This window comes from Oncorhynchus mykiss, chromosome 2, assembly GCF_057628025.1.
Source record: "Oncorhynchus mykiss isolate SJ-2025 chromosome 2, ASM5762802v1, whole genome shotgun sequence".
Lineage (NCBI taxonomy): Eukaryota > Metazoa > Chordata > Actinopteri > Salmoniformes > Salmonidae > Oncorhynchus > Oncorhynchus mykiss.
Window position 1 is genome coordinate 8,780,520 of NC_143023.1, and position 17,434 is coordinate 8,797,953.

At 44.4% G+C, this 17,434-nt stretch overlaps 1 protein-coding gene across 1 annotated transcript; it reads left to right on the plus strand.

Moving 5' to 3' along the window:
- Positions 1 to 89: 89 nt before the first annotated feature.
- Positions 90 to 16,007, plus strand: LOC110506503 (pleckstrin homology domain containing A8). The gene is made up of 13 exons (XM_090187395.1): positions 90 to 328; positions 598 to 714; positions 1,292 to 1,447; positions 3,830 to 3,942; positions 4,153 to 4,311; positions 5,461 to 5,492; positions 6,982 to 7,118; positions 7,748 to 8,078; positions 9,598 to 9,683; positions 10,377 to 10,435; positions 11,201 to 11,402; positions 11,539 to 11,600; positions 14,910 to 16,007. Exons 1-13 carry the CDS (start codon positions 289 to 291, stop codon positions 15,105 to 15,107), a joined length of 1,692 nt encoding a protein of 563 aa, XP_090043521.1. The 5' UTR covers positions 90 to 288; the 3' UTR covers positions 15,108 to 16,007.
- The last annotated feature ends 1,427 nt before the right edge of the window (positions 16,008 to 17,434 follow it).

The window sequence follows — 17,434 nt, forward strand, 5'->3', positions numbered from 1 at the left end:
TTCTAAATAGTTTCTGTTCATTGGAGGACATACATAGTTCCTCCCACATTGTCACGTCCACAGGGCCTTAAACGCAAATCCTTTGACGTCATAGAACTGGGCGGGATCTCACGCGATCACATGGAACCCCATTCATGTATGATTTACGTACTTTTCTGTCGTATCCAAATGAAACGGGTCCTTTATTTCCGAAAATCTTACTTGGGAATGAAATTGAGTCTCCAGGATCAGCTGTGGCCGGCGTCTTGTTCTAATAAACAAGTAATGAACCTCAGAAACAGATGAAGAATGGAGGGAATCCTATTCAAGTGGACAAATTACATAAGTGGTAAGAAGAAACTAAGCAGCTAACTGAGCTTCTGAATAAGTCAGCTTTGAATCAGATTGTTAGCTAGCTAGCTAACAACTAGCTGGACAGGTAATCAACCAGAAAAACAACACGATCTAACCTTAGCTAGCTAGTTAGCTAATTGTCATTGGATGGCACTGAGTCATATGTCTTGCTCTGTTAGCTATATAGCTAGCAACTACAGGTTACAATGAATAGTAAATGTGGTTTTTCACAGTGGTCAGAGTTATCAACATCCTTTTTTCCAGGTTGGCAGCCTCGCTGGTTTGTACTGGAAGGAGGGACTTTGTCCTACTATGACTCGCAAGAGGACTCCTGGAAAGGATGCAAGGGAAGCATCAAAATCTCAGTGTGTGAAATACAAGGTTGGTACTTGGTAGCTATTATTGGCTTGGTAAAGACACAGTGGCCTGTATTATGACAACATGCTAACTGTTGCGGTCCTTTGAACTAGATAGGGCTACACCCTACTGAAGAGTCAATCTGAAGCTTAGTCTATATTGTTGTTGTCCCCAAACCTTCCATTTGAAAAACTCTTTCCCACTTCCTGCTTACCTGTGTGCCTATATACATGTGACCCATGACCCAACATATAGTGCACTCTAGTGTACAAATTAAGTGGAATATACAAAGGCAGACAAACTATAGACAACTTAACAACCACATATGATTGCCAAAATGTCTCCTACCCCAGTGGTTCCCAACCTGGGGTACTTGGCCTATCCACAGGAGTACTTGAGAAGACTCATGAGCCCATAGGCCTACTGGTAAATGGCACATGAGGGGGTACTTCAGGGGTACTCCGGGCAGAGCTAAATTCAGTTGGTGGTACAGTAACCAAAAAAAGGTTGGGAACCACTGTCCTACACCCTTGAGTCTGCTGTTAACTGGGGTTTACCCACTTCCTGTCTTTCTCTCTCTTCCACCATCTCTCCCTACTAGTCCACTCCTCTGACTTCACACGGGTTGACCTGACCATCCCTGGAGAACAGTACTTCTACCTCAGAGCCATCAACGCAGCGGAGAGGCAGAAATGGCTGGTCGCATTGGGATCTGCCAAGGCCTGCCTCACAGACAACCGAACCAAGAGAGAGAAAGGTAAGGTGATAGCTTTGGGTTACTCCACACAAGTCTGAAAACACAATAGCTTGACTGAAACACGATTTCATGCTGCTGTGTGGGTATTTGGCTTGGTTTTACCTGTTGTAGCCTGGTGCCTACCATGGACATGTAGGTGTACCTGTTAAAAGCTATCCAACTGACTTCATGAAATGAATGTGTTTATATTCCTCAACTGGTGGCCCGAGGGAGGGACAAATAAAATCACCCAAGTTTTCTGAGCAAAAAAAAAAACCAAAACAAGGTGTTTATTTGTTGGACGTGAGACTGTAAAATCTGTTCCAAAGTATTCCCACATAATAGAGACGTGATTGTATAAATGTAAGCAAGGTTTGAAATGATTATGTTTTTGTCAAATATACTACAAATGATTTTTTATTATGTTCCGGCCCAGCTCAATAAAAAAATGGTCCCGCTGCTGACTAGTTGATGATCTACAGCAAGTACGTGAGAACCTCCGCATCCCAAATGGCATCTATTCCCATATAGTGCACTACTTGCCTATTGACCCTGGTCAAAAGTAGTGCACTAAATAGGGAATAGGGTGTCATTTGGGACGTAACTAGTAAAATGAATTTCCAGGTGAACAAAAGAGAAGAGCAGTCTCCGTTAGCCAATCCTGTTTATTACAAGTTATAACAGGGAATAGGGTGTCATTTGGGACGTAACTAGTAAAATGAATTTCCAGGTGAACAAAAGAGAAGAGCAGTCTCCGTTAGCCAATCCTGTTTATTACAAGTTATAACAGGGAATAGGGTGTCATTTGGGACGTAACTAGTAAAATGAATTTCCAGGTGAACAAAAGAGAAGAGCAGTCTCCGTTAGCCAATCCTGTTTATTACAAGTTATAACACTGCCTCCAGCAGAGCAGCAGAGAAAATGTCTACCTGGCCTTCTCTGAGACTAAATCCTAATCAGCAGACAGCTGCTCTGTAAACACCAGCCCAGAAGGCTTGTATGAAGTTAAAAACAAAAGGCAGTGACTGTCAGCTTCTACAGGATCACAGTGTTTCAGACACTGGCGTCATTCACTATCAACAGATATGAGTTTAATCCGTAACATACAGCATCCAGTCTAGTGACCATCAACCTGAGAGTCACCAACTGGACATTGTGTATTATAGAGAGCCACCAACAGAACACTGGACATTGTGTATTATAGAGGGCCACCAACAGAACACTGGACATTGTGTATTATAGAGGGCCACCAGCAGAACACTGGACATTGTGTATTATAGAGAGCCACCAGCAGAACACTGGACATTGTGTATTATAGAGAGCCACCAACTGGACATTGTGTATTATAGAGAGCCACCAACAGAACACTGGACATTGTGTATTATAGAGGGCCACCAACAGAACACTGGACATTGTGTATTATAGAGAGCCACCAACAGAACACTGGACATTGTGTATTATTGAGAGCCACCAACTGGACATTGTGTATTATAGAGAGCCACCAGCAGAACACTGGACATTGTGTATTATAGAGAGCCACCAACAGAACACTGGACATTGTGTATTATAGAGGGCCACCAACAGAACACTGGACATTGTGTATTATAGAGAGCCACCAACTGGACATTGTGTATTATAGAGGGCCACCAGCAGAACACTGGACATTGTGTATTATAGAGAGTCACCAACTGGACATTGTGTATTATAGAGGGCCACCAACAGAACACTGGACATTGTGTATTATAGAGGGCCACCAGCAGAACACTGGACATTGTGTATTATAGAGGGCCACCAGCAGAACACTGGACATTGTGTATTATAGAGGGCCACCAGCAGAACACTGGACATTGTGTATTATAGAGAGCCACCAACAGAACACTGGACATTGTGTATTATAGAGAGCCACCAACAGAACACTGGACATTGTGTATTATAGAGAGCCACCAACAGAACACTGGACATTGTGTATTATAGAGAGCCACCAACAGAACACTGGACATTGTGTATTATAGAGAGCCACCAACTGGACATTATGTATTATAGAGGGCCACCAACAGAACACTGGACATTGTGTATTATAGAGAGCCACCAACTGGACATTATGTATTATAGAGAGCCACCAGCAGAACACTGGACATTGTGTATTATAGAGAGCCACCAACTGGACATTATGTATTATAGAGAGCCACCAACAGAACACTGGACATTGTGTATTATAGAGGGCCACCAGCAGAACACTGGACATTGTGTATTATAGAGAGCCACCAACAGAACACTGGACATTGTGTATTATAGAGAGGGAAATGTATGCAGAGAATGATCTTTATTCATCTTAAATATTCACCTAACACAACCAAGGATATTTTCAAGAAGCGACATCGCGTCTCTCTCTCTCTCCCTCAGAGCACCAGGAGAACACAGAGGCTCTTAAGACCAAGATGTCAGAGTTGAGGCTGTACTGTGACCTTCTCCTCCAGCAAGTTAACCAGATCAAGGACAGTGAGGAGACTGAGGAGGTAAGACAGAGGGCAGGGTGAGGTTTCAATGGACTATTTACTCTCTGTGCAACCAGAACCTTTTCTCACTGAGTTCAGTATGTATGCTCTGTTTGAATCGCCAGTGGATTATGTTGCAATGCAAATGGCCAGTCACTTTTACAGCACAAGCAAGGGATAAGCAATCTGCTTAGGAGTTGATGGTTGTGTATATCTGTGTGTCTGTTTCAGGCTGGGGAGAACCCTGGCACCATGGTGAAATCTACATGCACCACCTTCATCAAGACGTTGGAGGAGTGCATGCTGATCGCCAACCGCACCTTCAGCTCAGACCAGGCCACAAAGACCCCACCCGGGTCACCTCCCGTGGCAACCATCAAACCCCAGAAGGTACCGGCGTACACATAGAGATGCCAAAGGTTTTTTATAACTAAACCAAGATAGACCACAGCCCGTCGTTTCAAATGAGAACAAATTAGTCATATTGGGCAGAACAAGCAAGGAGGTGGGCAGAGCCAAGCACGAACTAGCGAGATCCTATTGGTGCGTTCTAGCATTCCTTTGCATATTTGCGCCTACCATGGAGTGAGCATGTGCAACAACTCAATTTGAATTTGCACTACTAAGTAACAACAATTTTGAAACTTTGGCAAATGGTAAAGTCTACAAAACTTAGTCCACTCTGTTTGTAACATGGTGGTGCATGTAGATTGCGATCAAATGTTTAATTGATGAGAAAATTTGCAGAATGTCGGCCAAAATCCATCTGGTTCCATCTTCACCCACTGCCGGCCACTGGGCTTCCTCTCACCACTGCCGGCCACTGGGCTTCCTCTCACCACCATATTTGGTAGTGAGTGGAAACACGTTTTATAAGTCTGAGAGAAGTGGAAAAAGATTCTTTAGTTGTTAATTTTCTCAAAATCTAAAGGCTCAACCTAGATTGGAGCCAATATCTTAAGTATTTTTTTAATGTTACCCCCCTTTTCGTGGTGTCCAATTGTTAGTAGTTACTATCTTGTCTCATCGCTACAACTCCGTACGGGCTCGGGAGAGACGAAGGTCGAAAGCCATGCGTCCTCCGAAACACAACCCAACCAAGCCGCACTGCTTCTTAACACAGCGCGCATCCAACCCGGAAGCCAGTGTGTCGGAGAACACCGTGCGCGATGAGACCGGGATATCCCTACCGGCCAAACCCTCCCTAACCCGGACGACGCTAGGTCGCGGCCGGCTGCGACAGAGCCTGGGCTCGAACCCAGAGTCTCTGGTGGCACATGTAGTGCACTAGACCCCTGCGCCACCCGGGAGGCCACTATATCGTAAGTAGTTTAACATGTTATTACTCCAACCTCGTGACAAAAGGATGTTTTCATTTTTGTCAAAAACAACTTATCTATCGAAGGACTACCGTTTGATTTGACGGCCTCAGTTTGGTGCAAGACGACGGTGATTCTACACATGAGCTTAGCCAGCCAACGTTTTATCTTCACACTGCTCTGTCTTTGGCTAATGTGCAATTTTTTTGTTGTTCCACAGGTCAAACCTGTCAATCAATCAAATCAGGAAAAGTAGGTGGCTCTCTTTTCAGAAGTTTGGTTTGAAGCTAACCTTTTCCTCACGGTCTCAACCTTTACACCAGCACTCCCTTATCTCCATCTTCTTGAATTGCTACATGTCCACTAACTGCATGAAACTACAGCATTAGATATGTATCCATGATAACTCTGTGGCCGGGATGTGGGGGGTTATTGTCTTGTTCTCTGGGATGTAGGGGGTTATTGTCTTGTTCTCTGGGATGTAGGGGGTTATTGTCTTGTTCTCTGGGATGTAGGGGGTTATTGTCTTGTTCTCTGGGATGTGGGGAGTTATTGTCTTGTTCTCTGGGATGTAGGGGGTTATTGTCTTGTTCTCCGGGATGTAGGGGGTTATTGTCTTGTTCTCCGGGATGTGGGGGGTTATTGTCTTGTTCTCTGGGATGTAGGGGGTTATTGTCTTGTTCTCTGGGATGTGGGGGGTTATTGTCTTGTTCTCCGGGATGTGGGGGGTTATTGTCTTGTTCTCTGGGATGTGGGGGGTTATTGCCTTGTTCTCTGGGATGTGGGGGGTTATTGCCTTGTTCTCTGGGATGTGGGGGGTTATTGCCTTGTTCTCTGGGATGTGGGGGGTTATTGCCTTGTTCTCTGGGATGTGGGGGGTTATTGCCTTGTTCTCTGGGATGTGGGGGGTTATTGCCTTGTTCTCTGGGATGTAGGGGGTTATTGCCTTGTTCTCTGGGATGTAGGGGGTTATTGTCTTGTTCTCTGGGATGTGGGGAGTTATTGTCTTGTTCTCTGGGATGTAGGGGGTTATTGTCTTGTTCTCTGGGATGTAGGGGGTTATTGTCTTGTTCTCCGGGATGTGGGGGGTTATTGTCTTGTTCTCCGGGATGTAGGGGGTTATTGTCTTGTTCTCTGGGATGTAGGGGGTTATTGTCTTGTTCTCTGGGATGTAGGGGGTTATTGTCTTGTTCTCTGGGATGTAGGGGGTTATTGTCTTGTTCTCTGGGATGTAGGGGGTTATTGTCTTGTTCTCTGGGATGTGGGGAGTTATTGTCTTGTTCTCTGGGATGTAGGGGGTTATTGTCTTGTTCTCTGGGATGTAGGGGGTTATTGTCTTGTTCTCCGGGATGTGGGGGGTTATTGTCTTGTTCTCCGGGATGTGGGGGGTTATTGTCTTGTTCTCCGGGATGTGGGGGGTTATTGTCTTGTTCTCTGGGATGTGGGGGGTTATTGCCTTGTTCTCTGGGATGTGGGGGGTTATTGCCTTGTTCTCTGGGATGTGGGGGGTTATTGCCTTGTTCTCTGGGATGTGGGGGGTTATTGCCTTGTTCTCTGGGATGTGGGGGGTTATTGTCTTGTTCTCTGGGATGTGGGGGGTTATTGTCTTGTTCTCTGGGATGTGGGGGGTTATTGTCTTGTTCTCTGGGATGTAGGGGGTTATTGTCTTGTTCTCTGGGATGTAGGGGGTTATTGTCTTGTTCTCTGGGATGTGGGGGGGCTTAATTGTCTTTTTCTCCAGACACAGGGAGTGTAAAGAAATCTCAGGAGGATCTGTAACACATGACAACCAGAGCCTTGACTCTGGAGCAGAGGGACCAGACCAACGAGACGGACCAGACACGCTCCCTGAGAGAACCACCAAAACACCCCCAACAGGTCTCTCATTTAAATACACTTGCCCTTTCAAATGTACATGTATACACACACACACCCTGTATGTGAACCAGACTCACCTCCAAAGCATGAGACCTTTTACTGCTCACCATGCAGGAGTCCTGTAGAAAGAGGACCAGCTGAAGTTGGCAATGTCTTCTAGAGTTCTGTAGAAAGAGGACCAGCTAAAGTTGACAATGTCTTCTAGAGTTCTGTAGAAAGAGGACCAGCTGAAGTTGACAATGTCTTCTAGAGTTCTGTAGAAAGAGGACCAGCTGAAGTTGGCAATATCTTCTAGAGTTCTGTAGAAAGAGGACCAGCTGAAGTTGGCAATGTCTTCTAGATGGGAGACAATGATTTATTATATTTATCTTAACATTGATTAAAATAACGGACCCCAATGTACGAAGCTAGATGTATCACTGGCACTTGATAAATGTGGAACTCAGAAAGTGCTTCTTTCACAATATGGCACACCTAGATACTTTTATGGTAGTGGTTTAGAGTTCTCATTGAAATGACATTGACAATTTCTGCTTGAATGGGTTTCACATGCTAGTTGCTATGGCTCATACATGCCAACTGGAACAGAACATTTGTGAACATGTTGTGTGTCTCTCTGTGCCATACAGAAAATAGCCCAGTCGGCGGGGACCCCCAGGGCCCAGAGGAGTCTGCAGTGGAAGAGGAGGCCACTACCCAAACCACCCACACAAACCCTGACCCAGAACACACCGAACAACCAGCACAGCAGGAAGAGGAGGAGGAGGAGGAATTCAAAGAGGTGGAGCAGGAAATGAGCAACGCCCAAGAAGAAGAGAAACAGGAAGTGACCCAGAACCAACAGGAAGCTGTCACTGACCAAGAGGAAGCCAAGCTGGAGGAGGAGCAGCCTGCCCAGCCACAGGGAGAAGAGGAGGAGACAGAGCAGGTGGACACATTCTTCAGTACGATGAGTCACAGGTATGGGGACACACCGCAGGAGGGACACATACTGTAGACCTTACGGCGTAGGGAGAAGTTGACCCTAGAATGCTGATCTGTGGTCAGTTTTGCATTTCCCCCACTAATGGTTAAAGGGATAGTTCGGGGTTTTGGCAATGTAGCGTTAGCTCAAAGACTGGAAGTCTTGGGTATCTGCTAGCATGCTAGCTGATGCAGAAGACCTTTTCTTTGCGCTAAGCTAGTTAGCATTGGCTCACGAAACTACCTCCATCTTCCTTCATATTGAACGCATAGACATTCATTGTATTAAGGTAAAATATTTAGCTAAATATCTTGAAATAAGAGAAATGACTTGTATTAAGCATGTTTTTGGTTAGAATATGCACAATTAGCCTGGTACGGGGGAAAAAAGAAGGAAAAGTCTACATAAGATGTTTAGGCTTGCCTAGATTTCACTTGTTGCATTGTGGGAGGGGAAGCTGATGATAGATCTGTAACTCGGGGAAAACTTCACCCCAGAGTGTAGGTGTTTTACTACTGCGGCCAATGCTAATATTTCACAAGCAGTAACTAGACAGAACAAGGGCCAACACATACACTAATCGATTAATCCCCATATTTCCTATAATTATTCTAGGTACTGTAATGATGTTGATTCCACAATGAGGTATTTATTATTGAGATTCATGTATTTAGTGTGTTCAGATTATGCTGCAAATTGTGCTACTCTGATATATACTGTTTAGGCCCAATGCTAATGCTTTGGGTATGAAAGGGCAACGGTCATTTTTCCATGCCTGTGTGAAAACAAAAAGGGAGACCTAGCCTGGTCCCAGATCTTTGTGCTCTTGCCAACTCTGTTGCTGTTAATGACTGACTAGGTTAAAACAGAGCAAGTTGTTTTGTTGACTTTTTAAACCCAATTGAACATATAACAAGTTTTACACTGGTGTGTTCTCGGTTGATCACATGACTATTACAGAGATGCCCTCATCTGATTTTGGGGTTGTTGTTTTTTTTGGTAATCATTTCACTCTTTCTTTTCATTTTCATTTTGATGACATTTGAAAGCCCCTTTTTAACAGTGTTATTCAGCATTAAGAAAAGATTTTAACGATCATAACCGTGAATTGAATGATCATAACCGTGATGTTCACTTGTGATATTACAGTATTCCAGTGACGGGGAGAGACAATGTAAGCAGTGTTAACGTGTTTAAGTGCAGTAAACATCCGACACAGAACTAGTGAAAAGGAAATCCTTCGAACAACGCCGTAGAGGTTGGGGAACATAGCGGATATGCTTCTGATACATTACAACTATTTATTATACAGGTGTATCTAAGTTAGAGACGAGAACTCAAAACAAGTATCAAATCACCCAATAGCCTGACAGCATGGTCTTGTGTGGAGGCTGTCTTTGGCTTTGCTTGTATCTGTTTCTTTTCTGTTTTGGTTTGATTGAATGAAATAAAGGTTGTCGATGCTGGACCTCACTAATATCTCCCCTTGTTTGAATCTCTCTGACTTCTCTTTAGATTTAGTGATATAAGACTGGACGGTGACAGTGGTATTCCTACACAAGCCTTTTTGGACTCATGCTATGCAATAGTGCCTGTATTAGGTAGGACGGTCACTTCACTCCTCTCTGTCTCTTCCTCCATCTTTTGTGAAACATGTTGTAAATAATATTTTCCACCTGGTGGTGGTGCATGCTCTGTCCATGTTTCCTTCCTTCAGTCTCCTCTCCTCTCACACGTCCATACTGTTCTCCTCGTCTGCATCTAATTGATCCTCCTATTGGATGTTCTCTGGTTGACTGGAGGCATTTCTTTCTCTTACTAATCAAGTGGGTGGGTTTCCTGGGAGGGAGGGTGTGTGTATGTGAGTCTGGAGTGTGTAATCCATCTTGAAGTCATACAACAGCCCTCTGTCCATTGTTCGTGTGATCCGACCGTAATGCATGTCACTGTGATAAACTATAGAGAGCTACGGGTATGTATTGTATGTTACACACATTGCTCTGGATCCTCCAGGCTTACGATCTCTTCCATGTTATACTTAGAATTTACTCTTCTATTGAAGTCTACATCAATAATTTGTAATGGTTACTGCGGAAGGGGGGGGGGGGGGCCGGACCGGACACAGATTAACACACATTCTTGACTCAAAAGCATTTAATGGAGATTCTCTGTCAAACTGTTTTTTTAGTCCAGGACTAACCTTAATATGTGTCCGTGAAACCGCCCCACAAGGACAAACAATAGTGTAGCAAAAATATCCAGCTTTGAAGTGACATTGGACTCTCTCTCCTCAGACAAACTAGGATCCACAGTATTTGGTCCAGTAAAAATGGATTTTACAGGCAACATCAAGGTAAGAGGAAAGGCTGTCTTGAGTTTAGAACAATGTTAGATTTTTACATTACAGGAAATTAAAGTTAGATTAAGTTTACTAAAGCCTACCTTTTTAAAAAGCTGCTCAAATCAGCATAACGTTCTGGGTGCAGATGTTGTATAAGCCTGTCTGGTATCAACAGTTCTCTAAATGACCACAAGAGGGACTCTCCTCCCTCCATGCAGTTACAATGCGACCAAATGGACTTTTACACCCACTGGTTCTGTCCCAAATGGCACCCTATTCCCTATATACGGTAGCGCAGTACAGAAGTAGTGCACTACAGAGGGAATAGGGTCCTTAACCTGCCCTGTGAACTCTTCCGTTGGGCAGAATACACACTAAACAAATACTGTTCTAACAATTTTTGTGCTGGAAGGTGAAAGTGATGTATTGTCATTAGGCAGTGCTGTGTGTATAAAGCACTGGAACATTTCACTAGCAGAGCTTTAACAGAGTTATTTTACTCTACCGCCACCAAGAAATAACAAGCTATGGTTTCCAGTGTTGTCATGGAACAAGTAAACCTGCTAAGTGGCGACACGACACGACCAACCAGATTTAGAAACCTATAAGAACTGCTGGGGCTGCGTGACAAACGGCGCCCTATTCCCTATGTAGTGCACTACTTTTGACCAGGGCGCACATATAGTGTACTATAAAGGGAATAGGGTGCCGTTTGGTCATCAGACATTTGTCTTTATGACGACAAGTTCTTCTGTCTCTCTGTGTGGCTGTCTGTAGAAGATCCACCAGAAGCTGTCGTCGGACCCGGGCAGCTTCCCCACACTGCAGACCATAGTGCTCCACGAGGTGCAGACCGGCGTGGCCCGCGTCCGCAACTCAGCCACCGAGGCCCTGCTGTGGCTCAAACGAGGACTCAAGTTCCTCAAGGAGTTCCTGTCCCTGGTCAACTCTGGGGAAAGGGATATCCCCGGAGCGCTGGGTGAGTTAGCATCGCAACACTGTGGTACACACACACGGTTAATGGTTAGGTGATAGTCCTCTTTTGGTTTGATGTCATATAGTGTATTACGTAATGTCCTCTATTCCTAACACACTCCCCTCCCTCGTCCACTCAGGTAATGCTTATGGACGGAGTCTGCGGCAGTATCATGGATGGGTTGTGCGAGGTGTATTTGCTGTGAGTAATGCTTGATAATCAGTCTTCAAGCTCTTTTTAAGGAAGCAGTTTATAGTTGGAAAAAGTCTCCCATCATAAGATCAGGCCCACTTTGGCGGGCGGGCGGGCATGTGTCTGTGCGTGCGTGTGTCTGTGCGTGCGTGCACTAAGGCTATTATAGTCAACTGAAACAAACTAATCAAGGAACAAAAACTATTTAGTAAACGGAAATAAAATAATTAACAAACCTGTTTGAAAAGCTATACTGAAACTGTCTTTGACTCCAAAACAAACTGAAATAAAAACTAAAATGTAGTTTTTTTTTTTGGGAGGCAAAAATGGGGTTTAAGGATTTTTTTTTCTAATGGGGTTTTCAAGCTTCTGAATCTTGCGGATCACATTGAGATTGACTTTATAATTTAAAGGGAGACTCCGCAAGACGAGGAGCAGCACTGCAGATATTGGGCGTGTTTGAGTGGTAATTCTAAAACAACCAACTGTCAAGGACTGGAGTCGGGGGGAGGTGCATTTGCGACAGCTGAAAGTCAGACACTAATGTTCTCTAACAGCAAGGCTCAGATCAACATGGCAGCGATGCCATTGTTTATAAAAAGGTTTCATTTATAATGTGTACAGTGCCTTGCGAAAGTATTCGGCCCCCTTGAACTTTGCGACCTTTTGCCACATTTCAGGCTTCAAACATAAAGATATAAAACTGTATTTTCTTGTGAAGAATCAACAACAAGTGGGACACAATCATGAAGTGGAACGACATTTATTGGATATTTCAAACTTTTTTAACAAATCAAAAACTGAAAAATTGGGCGTGCAAAATTATTCAGCCCCTTTACTTTCAGTGCAGCAAACTCTCTCCAGAAGTTCAGTGAGGATCTCTGAATGATCCAATGTTGACCTAAATGACTAATGATGATAAATACAATCCACCTGTGTGTAATCAAGTCTCCGTATAAATGCACCTGCACTGTGATAGTCTCAGAGGTCCGTTAAAAGCGCAGAGAGCATCATGAAGAACAAGGAACACACCAGGCAGGTCCGAGATACTGTTGTGAAGAAGTTTAAAGCCGGATTTGGATACAAAAATATTTCCCAAGCTTTAAACATCCCAAGGAGCACTGTGCAAGCGATAATATTGAAATGGAAGGAGTATCAGACCACTGCAAATCTACCAAGACCTGGCCGTCCCTCTAAACTTTCAGCTCATACAAGGAGAAGACTGATCAGAGATGCAGCCAAGAGGCCCATGATCACTCTGGATGAACTGCAGAGATCTACAGCTGAGGTGGGAGACTCTGTCCATATGACAGCAATCAGTCGTATATTGCACAAATCTGGTCTTTATGGAAGAGTGGCAAGAAGAAAGCCATTTCTTAAAGATATCCATAAAAAGTGTTGTTTAAAGTTTGCCACAAGCCACCTGGGAGACACACCAAACATGTGGAAGAAGGTGCTCTGGTCAGATGAAACCAAAATGGAACTTTTTGGCAACAATGCAAAACGTTATGTTTGGCGTAAAAGCAACACAGCTGAACACACCATCCCCACTGTCAAACATGGTGGCAGCATCATGGTTTGGGCCTGCTTTTCTTCAGCAGGGACAGGGAAGATGGTTAAAATTGATGGGAAGATGGATGGAGCCAAATACAGGACCATTCTTAAAGAAAACCTGATGGAGTCTGCAAAAGACCTGAGACTGGGACGGAGATTTGTCTTCCAACAAGACAATGATCCAAAACATAAAGCAAAATCTACAATGGAATGGTTCAAAAATAAACATATCCAGGTGTTAGAATGGCCAAGTCAAAGTCCAGACCTGAATCCAATCGAGAATCTGTGGAAAGAACTGAAAACTGCTGTTCACAAATGCTCTCCATCCAACCTCACTGAGCTCGAAGCTGTTTTGCAAGGAGGAATGGGAAAACATGTCAGTCTCTCGATGTGCAAAACTGATAGAGACATACCCCAAGCGACTTACAGCTGTAATCGCAGCAAAAGGTGGTGCTACAAAGTATTAACTTAAGGGGGCTGAATCATTTTGCACGCCCAATTTTTCAGTTTTTGATTTGTTAAAAAAGTTTGAAATATCCAATAAATGTCGTTCCACTTCATGATTGTGTCCCACTTGTTGTTGATTCTTCACAAAAAAATACAGTTTTCTATCTTTATGTTTGAAGCCTGAAATGTGGCAAAAGGTCGCAAAGTTCAAGGGGGCCGAATACTTTCGCAAGGCACTGTATATAACCCCTATATCACACACAAACTGAAATAATATTATCCTGAACAAAAATATAAATGCAACATGTAAAGTTTCCAGAAATTTTTCATAGGCACGAAAGCTTATTTCTCTGAAATTTTGTGCCCAAATTAGTTTACATCCCTGATAGTGAGCATTTCTCCCTTGCCAAGATAATCCATCCACCTGACAGATGTGGCATATCAAGAAGCTGATTAAACAGGATGATCATTACACAAGGGCACCTTGTGCTGGGGACAATAAAAGGCCACTAAAATGTGCAGTTTTGTCAAACACAATGCCACAGATGTCTCAAGTTGAGGGAGCGTGCAATTGGCATACTGACTACAAGAATGTCTACCAGAGCTGTTGCCAGAGAATTTAATCTTAATTTCTCTACCATAAGCCCCCTCCATCATTTTAGAGAATTTGGCGTCCAAACGGCCTCACAATCGCAGACCACGTATAACCACACCAGCCCAGGACGTCCACAGCGTGGACACAGCGTTGTACGAGATCTTCAGTCTATTCTTGTTCTGAGAAATGAACGCTATTTCATGTGAGAAATTGCCAAAAAACTGATGAGTTTAAGAAGAGTTATTTGTTTCTGGCCATTTTGAGACTGTAATCGAACCCACAAATGTTGATGCTCCGGATACTCAACTAGTTTAAAGTAGGTCAGTTTTTTTTTATTGCTTCTTCAAATCAGCACAACAGTTTTCAGCTGTGCTAACATAATTGCAAAAGGGTTTTCTAATGATCAATTAGCCTTTTAAAATTATGAACTTGGATTAGCTAACACAACGTGTGGTTGGAACACAGGAGTGATGGTTGCTGATAATGGGCCTATGTAGATATTCCATTAAACAAATCTGCCGTTTCCAGCTACAATAGTAATTTACAACATAAACAATGTTATTTTAATGGACAAAAAGTGCTTTTCTTTCAAAAACAAGGACATTTTCTAAGTGACCCCAAACTTTTGAACAGTAGTGTAAGTACAAAACAGTAGTGTAAGTACAAACCTATAATAACCTTGGTGTGTGAGACTTAGTGACACTTCGTCTCTCCGTTCCCAGCTGGCCCTCCGAGCAGCGCCATCATACAGCAGCTTTGCGGCGGCTCTGGTGTCCAGAGAGGGGGAGGAACTGAAAGAAGGATTCAACACAGGCATGCACCGGGACCTGGGTGTCTACCTGCCTGCCATGGAGAAACAACTGGCCATCCTGGATGCCCTGTATGAAGAATACAACCTGGAGTCAGATGAGGTGGCCTGAGAGGAGGAGACGAGATCCCAACTGGTGGCCTGAGAGGAGGAGACGAGATCCCAACTGGTGGCCTGAGAGGAGGAGACGAGATCCCAACTGGTGGCCTGAGAGGAGGAGACGAGATCCCAACTGGTTGCCTGAGAGGAGGAGACGAGATCCCAACTGCTGGCCTGAGAGGAACACTACCAGAGGAGGAAGAGAGCCCTCAGACTCAGACCATCTGGGATACAGTGACGAAGGAGGAGGAGGAGGTAGAAGAGGAGAGCCCGATATGAGCCGCCGCAGCAGAGCAGTGGCTCTGGTGTACTTGATGTAGTGTACAGTACTTTAGACTCAGGCTCTTTTCCCTCCTGGAAGTCACTTCCATTATGAACAGCTGCACCATTGGTGGCTGAGATTGCACAAATATGGACTTTTACTTTAAATTGAGGCTGATATTGTTATTATTGACAGCATTATTTGACAGCCTACATAGGCTGCATGTAATGAACTGCATACAACACTGAAGAGTATAAGGTAGCGGTGTTAGTATTGATCCCTGCTGAACTCCTACACCAATATACTGTATCTACATGGATGACATGCGTACCACCACCAACCCACCTCCTCCAACCCCCTCCCTCCAGAACCCACCTCCTCCTTCCCTCCAGAACCCACCTCCTCCCTCCCTCCAGAACCCACCTCCTCCCTCCCTCCAGAACCCACCTCCTCCCTCCCTCCAGAACCCACCTCCTCCCTCCCTCCAGAACCCACCTCCCCCCTCCCTCCAGAACCAACCTCCTCCCTCCAGAACCAACCTCCTCCCTCCAGAACCAACCTCCTCCCTCCCTCCAGAACCAACCTCCTCCCTCCCTCCAGAACCCACCTCCTCCCTCCCTCCAGAACCCACCTCCTCCCTCCCTCCAGAACCCACCTCCTCCCTCCCTCCAGAACCAACCTCCTCCCTCCCTCCAGAACCCACCTCCTCCCTCCAGAACCTCCCTCCAGAACCAACCTCCTCCCTCCCTCCAGAACCCACCTCCTCCCTCCAGAACCCACCTCCTCCCTCCAGAACCAACCCCCTCCCTCCAGAACCAACCTCCTCCCTCCAGAACCAACCTCCCTCCCTCCAGAACCCACCTCCTCCCTCCCTCCAGAACCCACCTCCTCCCTCCCTCCAGAACCCACCTCCTCCCTCCCTCCAGAACCTCCCTCCAGAACCCACCTCCTCCCTCCAGAACCTCCCTCCTCCCTCCAGAACCCACCTCCTCCTTCCCTCCAGAACCCACCTCCTCCCTCCAGAACCCACCTCCCCCCCCCTCCCTCCAGAACCATTCTCATTCTCTCACATTGTCTCATCTACAAATGTATTGTTTACCAAGTGACATTAACATGAACTATTATTTTCCTCCTTATCGTAATCATTTAAATGTAGTCTTTATGAGTAACTTATGGAATAAACCATGTTCTATATGGATGGGAAATGTCCATGTTTTAATGTATAGGGTTCGACTGAGGTGCCAACTGAAGTGGGATATATAGCAAGGCCTTGATTCAAAATGTATTAACAATCATGGTGGATAGATTGTTATTGTCTTCTATTAGCTGACTTTCCTCTCTGTGACTGATGTTGTGGGTTAAGAATAATACAACGGGGATCATCATAGAGGCAGTCTAACTTTGGCCTCTTAGTTCTGGACATTAATTCAGTCTTGTTATAGATGCACTGAACCATTTGGACAAAGCAGGAATATCTGACCGATGTGCAATAGGCTGATTCCTTGTTGTGAATAATTTCTAGTGTTAATGCTAATGTTTTTGTATCTCACAATTTCAGAACACATTTTATACGAATGTACATAAGATGGCATTTTTACATATGTATTAAACTTGATGAAATCGTGAATGGCTATGTTTTGGTCATTTGGATGTTATTTCTACCTAGGGCATTTCAGTTTCCATTACAACCCTGTGAAATCCCCTCTTCCTAGCCCTTGATTATGACTCTCCATTACACAGAAGTCATTAGGTAAAGGCATCTTCTCCATGGGGTTTTCTTAAGAGTCCTGACACTTGAGTTTGAGAGCATGGTTTTGGAAGCATAAGGACCTTTCATATCAGTGAGAAATAATTGTCAAACAAGGTTAAATTGATACTCACAAGGCTATGTTCATTTGGAGAGGAAATGTTCATTTGTTCACTTCATTTGGGGTGATAAAACTGAACGTAAAATTCAAGTCATGGCAATCACCTACACATGCAAACAACTGATTGCTCTAATTGGGAAAATGGCAAATATAATTCAAAACTTTTACATTCATTTATTTAAATTGATACTGGCGTCTATATTGATCCCC